Genomic DNA, 10,068 nt, shown 5'->3' on the forward strand with positions numbered 1-10,068 from the left:
TAGACACTTTAAAAGTGTTGAAATCAAATCTGACCGTGTTAATCTGGGCCTCCTGGATTTGCCGTGTATTTCTAATATTGTCTAAAAAGATCTAAGTGGCTAATTGAACAATCTGAAAAATGTGCCATTTTTTATCTGATTAATAAATTGTCAGAATAAGCGATAACTAAAACAATTGTTAGCTGTAACCCTAGATACAATTCTGATTTCTAAGAACTTAAGAAGATCAGTAAAGCTCCTGTATCACCTTGAAAACACTAAAATCCAATTCCAGACTTTTCCAGACTACATAGGAACCCTGTGGTAATGACTGTACAACAAGACATTATCCATGTCTGGTTACCGTCACTGTCTCAACTGACTGTAAGATATTTCTGCTACTATCTGACAACAACATTACTCTTGTGCTGTGTCATATGTTCCAGCTGTAAAACAAATCTATCATCCATAAACCAAATTACATTCAATCCAGAGCATTACCCCAAAGTGCTTAACTGCTCTCACAAGTGAAGGAGGAACCAAGCTAATGCTTGCATTCTTCTCTGTCTGAGGGGCAATGATTGCTTAAAAATTGTTAAGTCTAATTAAAACTGGCATTACTAATCCTCATGTAATCTTCTAACATTAAAGGCATTAAAAGCAACTGGAGATAAAAAGAAACTGACCACAAAAGTAGTCTTAATCAGATACCATCTTTACCATAATGTTGGCAGAGATACAAGCCCATAACTACTCTAACTTCTTAATGCATAGCTGCTCAATGGTTTTACACTACAGCTGTTTAATAACTACATGTCAACAGAAAAAGAATGTAATCAGTTATATATTCGACGTTGCTAGAGAAATCCATGTGATATGAATTACTGGAAGTTCCTAATCACATGCTGGACATGAGTTGTATTTTTTTGCTTGTAAGTCACTGGAGTGTTGCAGCAGGATGTTAGACAATGAAAGCAGAACAATAATAAGTAATGCACTTCCTGTCCAGTACTAAAAGAGTCACCCTAATTGGCATACCAATAGGTCACTGAAGGGGTAACTGCATCTTGTCTCTATAGCCGTTAACTGTTTGAGCAGGGTGTCGGATTCACCAGAAAACAAGTCAGAAGAAGCAAGAAGCGTCAACCAACATTGTCAAAGTGAAGCAGAGCTGTAGTTCTTTAGAAATTCCTCCACAGCAGCACAATGATGCAACACAAACCACAGGATTCAGCCAGTAACTGCCAGGACCGTTTTTCTTTTGCTCATTTTCCTGTTTCTCTTAACAGTTGGGCAACGTTACTGAAAGCGATTTCTTATCTGCCTCAGATAAAATGTCAGTTGGTAGCAAGGACAGACTTGACCTTTGTCTGTCCTCGTAGCTTCAAATCAAAATGTGCAATTGATTTTTACAGCGATCTGGAAGAATGACAAAAAGTAGAGGATGTAGGTTAATGCTAGTTTCCATCTCTTCTCATCCACCAGCGTTCTGCCAATGTGGATGGTGTGTTGAGGAGGTGCTGCTGTTCGTTTCCCAACCAGGCATCACTCAACTTTTAAAGCTTTAGCTCCAGATCAGAAAGATGGTGACTAAATGATAATACAGAAGCCTTTCCTTGTAAAGTGTTAACACTGATCCATGCTTCTTGATTAAATTGCAGTACCTAAAGTACTGGCTTTCTGTGCTTTAAGATCCCACAATTCTAATTTCTGGCTCTGAAGTTACAGACCAACAGATTTCATGGAATATTTAGTCTGTAAAATGGACTGTTAAGCTGGAGGAAAAATGTCTGGGCTTCTCTAAGATGAAGAGCCCAGTAAAATAAAGTTGTGGTAACTTAAAACAAAACACCCACCCTCTAAACCAAAACTAGAGTGGTACTTAAAAAACTCCAATACCTTTTCTTAAAAATTATTTTTTTTAAGAAGACCTAGTGGTCTTGGGGTTAGTCCACAATCGCTAGAGCTTGCAGACAAGGCAGTTGAGTGTTTTAACTTTTCATCAAACCATCAAACTTTCTAAGAAATGTTTCAATGGCAGGTACAATAGTGGTGAAACCACAAAAGCTCTGTCTCATTTGTTAGCGGAAAGAACATGGAAGACGGCAAGGAATATTGCAGTAGATAGCATCCATCCTCTTTTCCGTCTTTTGAGATCAGGAAAGTGACATGGGGCCAATCTGGCAATTACATAATTTATTCCAAGTGCAATAATCATTCTTAACCAAACTAAATCACAGCATTCACGTATGCCATGAAAAAATGTTTTATTCTAATACATTTAGAATTGTATTAGAATTAATTGTTGTTATTGTGATTGTATATATTTTTGTGTCCTTATGGTTGGAGAGCTAAAAGAAAAAATGCCACCTTGTTGGACAATAAAATGTTCTTACATTTTTGAGTTTTGCATATAGAGTTGTGAAAAACTCGCTGAACGTTTTTACACTTTGACATAAATCTATCTTATTGGGACTGGAAGAAACGCCACTGACCACCACCATCTTTTAAAGTGGGGACTGTGTTGCTAATCCTCCAGGAAAGCTAGATCAGATCCTTTGCAAGGATAAAGGACAAAATAGAAATCCTACCACTAAAATGTGATGCCGCTCTATTTTTGTTTATATTTCATCAAACCAGCAAACAAAAGTAAGTTGTGCTCTTGTTTCTGTGGTTTTTGTGTTGTTTCCTTCTAAGTAGTTTTTGGTGCAGTGCCACCGCAGGTGAGAAGGTGGACAGGATTTTCAAAGGGTTTGGATCATTTGACATGGTGCAGAGTGAAAGCGAACCTCGGCAGCTGAAAATGTAACACATGCAATTTTGGTCCCCAATCGAACCGAGACTACTGGACTATCAGGTGTACTCTAAGCATGTACAATTATAATTATTATATTATTATTATTGAAATATCACTTTTATGTCATTTTTAACAATGAACTCATTGTGCTTTTATTGACATCTTTCAAACATTCATCTTTGTGTAATTAATTTAAATAATGTAATAAAGTTCCAGTGATTAATTGACTTCTCAATAAGATTCCAATTTTTTTAATAGGTCTGTAGATATCCAATCTTAACCCTTGTGCATTCGAGGACTGAGGCAACTGATACACAAGTGATATGGGTGTAAGGTCAGTTGGACCCCATTTGTAAACACAAGGGTTAAAACATGAAGTATGCTGTTTCAAACTCTTCTGTCTAACTCAAATTAATTTAATTTAATTCCAAAACAACAACTGTTAGGCAAAATTATATCATTATTATTGCTAGTAGTATTAGTTATATTTTTCATCAGACTTAGTTGTTCTTTTTCTAGATTTTTGTTCATAGTTTTTGTGTTTGAGGCATTGCTTTTATTGGAGAATTATCCTTTGGTTATTATATCAAAAACTACAAATCTTGTTTTACTATGAAAGAAAATCTTCCTTTTGAAAAGGAACTTTGTTTATTTTCAGTTCCATTGGTCATCAACATCTCCACTGAAGTAATAACTGCATGTTAGTGTTTTGGTTTTTAGCATTCATGTTCCTGCTACTGCTCCGCTTTCCCCAACCTAAAGAAATTCACTGGTATTACCGTAAACGGAATAATATAATTTCCATTTTCATGATTTACTGTTTTTTGTTCTTTTCTCTCTCTCTCTACTAAAACCTGGATGATAAAAGTCATCATTCTTTTTGAAGGTCAATTTTGTACAGAGAATTCATAATTATTAACTTTATTTGTTTTTGTCCACAGTCCCAAAACATGACTTTTAGGTTGACTGGTCTCTCTAAATTCTCCTTAGGGTGACCCCGCCTCTCACCTGGTTGTTTGTCCTGTTTGTTTCTCTGTTGCCCTGAGGTTGACTGTCCAGGTGACCCCGCCTCTCACCCACTGACCGCTGGAGACAGGCACCAGCACCCTTCGCAAGCCCACAAGAGATAAGTGTGTTGGATAATGGATGGATGATGGTTCTGTTGTTTCATTTATTTATTCTGGATATTTAAAATGTCTTCCAGTTCCAGTGTTAAATGTTCATTAGAATTTAAAGTATTTTGGTCTTTGACAAAGTGTCCTTGCATTATTATGTTGTTACCATTATATGGTAACAGCATAACAATGGTCTTAAAAAAACATTATCATAACTTCTGGGACAATTTATTATCCAGCGTAATAATAATAATAGTTATTATTATTATTATTACTACAGCAAAATAATAATAAAGGAGGTGGATAGGTAAGCCCCACCTTTCCTATGCCCTCTCTTTAGTTGTTCACGAAGAGGGCAAACTGAAAGTGTTGTCTCACTTTGGCTATTCCTCAAAATGTTCTAACCCTTCTAAACTGCGATACAGTTTGCATACTCCAAACTGTATTGCAAAGAACTGTTTGGACGGCAGTAAGTGCCATGGATACAGACTCTTTTTGTCAGTAATGTATCAACTGATGCTAGAAATTAAAAAGGTACAAATCACCACAGCAACACAGAACCGAACAAGACATGACCGGTTGGTTTTGGTCTCACTTTGTGCGCATAAACAGTAATTACAGAATTGCCTTTGCTTTTTTGACATCCTGTGAACTAGTGCCGTCTAATGTGGCTCAGACCGGCTTTACGTGTGGTTTTCTTAGCAAAAAGACGAGTTCGAACATGCCGGGCAGTCAGGGCCGGAGCGTGTGGAGGTAAGTCAATGAGAGTGCTGTAAGTGTGCCGTTTGTAGGGTCAGCAGCATGTGGTTAGTGTTTTGGTGTCTGGCAATAAAAGGTGGTTTACGACAGTTCCAAAGTGATTTGGGAAACGGCCAGGTGTGGAGTTTTTTTTGTTTTCTTACATCAAATTTTAATTTCCAATCGATTTGACGTAGAAAGACACTCAACACGAAACCTGCTGATCAACTTCTCCACTGCTCTCCTCCTCCTTTCACTTTCTTGTTTCTTTGTCATGCATGCTTTAAAAAAATTTAAATAAAAAATGTTTTTCTCTTCGGCCAATTGCTTCTCTGCCATCAACCGTTACTCCTCAGCCGATACAGAAAGCATGCTATTGTATGAATTTTAAACATTTTCCTAACTTTAATAAAATAATGTCCATAAAACTCTGTGTCTCTCATTTAGACTCACTAGCATAATTTATAATCAAAGAATTAACATTTTAAAGTAAAAAATTAACATTACAAAGTTGACTTAAATTAGAAATAAATTATAAAACTGTAAAATGTTAAGTTATGTCAAATTGACGTAGTAATGTAAAAACTAAGTAAGTTGGGGCAACTTTTTAAACATTTCTCTTAATGACTATTTTTATTTAATATACTTACAAATAGCTTTCATTAAGTGTTTTGAACTTGGCAGTTAAAGTTCAAAACACTTTGTTGAGTCAAAGCAGCAAGAAAGCTCAACTGAGTCAAAGTGAGTGAGTTGATTTTGTTTTACAGTGTAGAGAACTTACATTTCTTGATCAATTTCTACTTCAGGAACTTTGTTGTCATTTCAAAGAAGAACATTTTATTTCTGTTTTTAGATTTTACAGTAAAGGAAACCTTAAAACTTTTGCAAAAAAGAAGATGAATACGTTTCCTTCTATGTGATGTTCAAATTGGGGAAAAAAAACAGTTTCCAACTTAATAACAACTGAAAAATATATCTAAAATAATAGTACAAGTATTTTTAGAGTAATATACTTACAAATAGCTTTCACTAAGTGAATGAAAGCCATTTCATTCACTTAATGAAGTGAATGAAATAGCTTTTCATTCACTTTTCATTGTTTTTTACATGAAAAAACTGCTTAAGCCAGAATTTGTAATTAAATAGTGGCTTTTTCTATTGGCCATAGAAAAAGGTCCAAAGAGCCACTTGCAACCTGCCTTTAAAAAACCTGCAGAAACTGTCAACCCGCCATTTGCTCTGCAGAAAGGGGGTTCAGCCGGAGACAGAAACAGAAGAGCATGAAGAGGAAAGGGGGATACAGCCGTGTGGAATGCAGGGGGTCTTCAGGAGGGACGAAGAGGGGGTTCTGAAAACATTCCAGTCTTCACAGTGGGTCTATTCATACATCATTTCATTCACTTTAATCAAACCATCTGTTTTACACCTATACTAAAGTGTCTATTTGTTGTTGATGAAAAATACAAGCAAAACTGACACTAAAAAAATACATCATACCTTATTAAAGCTCTTTTGAACATAGTCATCCAAAAAAAAGTACACTGTGTTTACAATAGGACAGTTATGGTCAGAAACAATATAAAATCAGGTATGCTGCATTCAAATGATGCTAGGTTGGAAGCTATGGAAACAAAACCGGCCAAGAAACTAGCCACTGATTTATGCCGAATTCCGACCAAATAGGAATCTGTTTATTTCCCATCTTGGCAGACCTGTGAGAATTGCAATCCCGGTTTACCTTTTTTTCTTTTCTTCGCACCAGGTGTGGCCTGCTGCAACTGTAGCCAATTGGCTTGAAGGTTCTACATAACTAGATCTTAACAAATGAGAGCTTAATTCAGCTACTGCTGCTTCTCTATCACTTTAAACTAGTGTGTGTGTGTGTGTGTGTGTGTGTGTGTGTGTGTGTGTGTGTGTGTGCGCGCGCGCGCCTTTGACATTAACAAGGCTTTCAGATACAAACTAGCTTACTGGATTTATTAAGCAGTTGAACAGGTGCACCTAATAAAGTGGCCTGTCAATACAAACACTTTTTCAGATTATCTTCTATTTCCTGCACAGTTTCTAGTTTTGTTGTTGTTCCATCCTTCGCTTTTAGAAAGTAAACCTACAATAACACTGCAATGCAACCAGACCCACTGAACTGTTTGCCTCAGTTGCCAGGACTGAACACGGTGGAAAAAAAATAACTATAAACGGGCTTTATACTTAAAAAGAAAAACAGCATTGTGACCTGGTCACAAAAAATAGAACATTTTCAATAGAAATATTTCTCTATAATGTCTGAAAGTTCAAGAAGGCAGTGTAGATGCATACCTGGTTTAGTGATGCTCTGGAAGTAAAGAACAAGAACGAAGAACGAGCAGAGGCACGTCGCCAGGAACAGACGTCCTCCCCTGGGCATCCCCATCATAAAGTCTGGCTCCGCTCGCGGAGCCTCCAACCCTACGTCGCTGTCTCGCAATGGTTCATACAAAACCGACCGACGTAGGATGCGAACATGCGAGGCAATCGACGGAACAGACGGTCTCCATGTATTAACTACCGGAAACAAACCTGAAATAAAACATAGCGACGGTTGGCCAGCGGAACCAATATGTAATTCAAGGTCCGTGAACGGCGCATAAAATTCAGCTCCAAGAGCGAGCCTTGGTCGGGATTTGTAACCAACGTTATTATTTCTAGCAAAAGAATTAACTTGTACGAAATGTAATATAATGTAAAGTTGATACCAGCGGAAAATAGGGGGCAGAAAAAGAGTTAACGGTCTGCTGTGTTCCGCGCATCTACAGTATGGTGTCTGAAGTTTGTCGAAGCAACACAAACTTCTCCTCCAAACATGGAGGGGGCACTGTGCCATGACGTCACACCCACCCACCCACTCCTCCCGCACCCCCCTCTATCATCTGAGCTGCATTCAGGAACTGATGGTGCACAGAAACTCGGCTCATCTTCTTTCTGGTACGCTTTAGTTGCTAAGCATAAGAATAATAAAAGTCCGGTATATTTTCACAACTTGACGTCTGAGTAGGAACTTATATAGATGAATTCAGACTCGGCCACAGTTTTTCAGCGGCATTTTCTTTTGCGCTAACTTTCTCTACAAGGAGAACTTGAAGGTAGCACCTTAGCCAAGCTCTTCCTGCATTGATATGTCATAAAAAAGCTCTTCTAGCCACTAAACAGAAGTGGTAAACGTCTGTAGCCGTCACTATTTCGTATATACGATAGTCAAGTGACTTCGAAATAACAATAGGCTTTGAACCAAGTGTAATATACATACATATTTTTTTCAAGAGAAATAAAAATTGATCAAAAACCAGACTTAGTAACAAATCTTGCTATTTAAATCCTTTCCTGAGCTGGATTCCAACACCTTTTGGCAGGCAACACCTTTTATTTTCAGCACCATTTGAATTAGAATGACTCCAAATTGTTGAAAGCAGTTGTGTTTTCTTGTGAGGCACTGATGTATTGACTCATTGTCCTCTTGCTTCTTGCAAATTCCGTGTTAAATATAAGACAAAATTACTGCACTCTAAAGTTTCCAGTTTTAGCTCAGACAGCATGTGGAATGCAGGCCTGTGGTTCTAAAACTATATCCAGGCTGATTTTCTCTGGAAAGCCAACTTAAGATGTTTGAAATGACAAAAATGCAAACATCCATAACAAAATCACAAAGACAGAATTCATTTTAAGCAATACAGAATTGACGAAAGACAAATGCTTGAAATTGTTGCATGGTAGACATGAGTAGGATGGGTAAAGGGCTGTAGAAATGCAAGTAGGCAAGTTGAATAGCCAATCAATAGCAAAAAGCACACCAGCATTAAAGCAACCCAAAGAAGAAAATATGCTGTCTGTACCTAAAACTAATTTGCTAAAGTCGGTGTCCAAGGGCAGAGGTTTGTGACCATCCATATTGGAAGTTGGAGTTTTCTACGTTTCAAAATAGACAGTCAAATAAAATTTAAGTATGTTATTCTGTATTTTAACAAAAAAAGTATTTTCTGCCCCAACCACAAACTTTAATATATTTTATTGGAATCCTTTATAAATGAACAGCACATTTGTCAAGTTTGAACAAAGTCTGCAAACTCTATGCAGAGGGATTTGAACCCAGGATCTTCTTGTCACAACAGTCCTTCGAACTGTGCCGTCATGCAGCCCCCGTCATATTCAGTAAATTAAAATGCTATTGAAATATTGAGTTCAGTAACTCAATTCACTAATTGAAACACGTTATTTAATTGATGTTTTCAAGCCAGTAGGTCTGTTATGATAGGAGGGGGCATTTATCATATTGTTCATCATTAATTGTGAAAAATGACATCATGATAAGAATTTTAATGCGTCATTGTCTCGATGGATTTTAATTAATAATCTAGAATAAATAAAATTGACCAGAAATGCCATTTGTGCCATTTTCTCCACATTTTGTTTCATGGGAGTAATTCAATCTGGAAAGACAGACTAAGAAAAAGGAACAATTAAAAGATTTAATGACAGCAATGAATAACGGTTCTTTGGCGCTCGGGCCCCGGCAGCTGATCTGAGCTGAGATTTGATGTGAACTCGAACATCCCGATAACCGATTAGGGATGCTCTCCCCCGGGGCCCGATACTGGTGGAGGTCTGGAAAGGGTGCCATCTTGGAGAGCCGAAGGATGTGGGTGGAGAAGGGGAGGTGGTGGGTTGAACGCAGCTGGGAAGCAGCCGACGGCTTGGGTGTGGATCCTTTTATGCTGAGCTTGATTGATGATTGGACACGCCAGGTGAGGTCCAGCGCTGAGGTCGGAGATGAGCATGACGCCGATGGACGAACGGAGGGGATGGAGTCTTCCAGGTTGAATTTTCGCTATTAGCTCCATATTAGTACATTTGAAAATGATTGAAGGTAGTTACTGTGTATGTTCTTTCAGAAATCGGTGTCCTGAAGTAGCTCATCTTAAATGGAAAAGTTTTTCCAACTTAGGTCCATATATGCTGTGTCATGAAGTCACAGCCATAGTCATGTTAAAGAAGCAATAGTTTCTTATCATCATTATCACAATAGTATCACAAAATATCGTGATAAAATTCTAAGTCCATACCATCCACCTATTTCCAGTTCCTGCTTACAATTGATGAACACACAACATGTAAGATTAGAAAATTACATACAGTAATCATAATAAAAATATTATGACAGAAATGTAGTCTTAGCACAAAGTATAATACCAGCTTAAAGATTATATATATATATATATATATATATATATATATATATCTATATATATATATATATATATATATATATATATGCAGAGGCAGTATATTGTACAACAGAACTCCAACGTTAGCGTCCATGCTGTATTTTTCTTCGAAATTCAGCCCACACGATAGTTACAGGGCAGGACTGAACCTGATTAAAGTCTAAAGACGTGGCGCTGAGCAAGT

General features: G+C 37.4%; 1 protein-coding gene across 1 annotated transcript in view; it reads right to left on the bottom strand.

Moving 5' to 3' along the window:
- Positions 1–7,499, bottom strand: part of LOC106963185 (carbohydrate sulfotransferase 11-like) — a 28,972-nt gene extending 21,473 nt beyond the window's left edge. The window contains exon 1 of the mRNA XM_015057950.1: positions 6,946–7,499. Within this exon, the coding sequence (XP_014913436.1) occupies positions 6,946–7,489 (544 nt within the window). The 5' untranslated portion in view covers positions 7,490–7,499. The remainder of the gene's footprint in view (positions 1–6,945) is intronic.
- Between the last annotated feature and the right edge of the window lie 2,569 nt (positions 7,500–10,068).

This window comes from Poecilia latipinna, unplaced genomic scaffold (assembly GCF_001443285.1).
Source record: "Poecilia latipinna isolate Pla-1442-1.1 unplaced genomic scaffold, P_latipinna-1.0 Scaffold1501, whole genome shotgun sequence".
Lineage (NCBI taxonomy): Eukaryota > Metazoa > Chordata > Actinopteri > Cyprinodontiformes > Poeciliidae > Poecilia > Poecilia latipinna.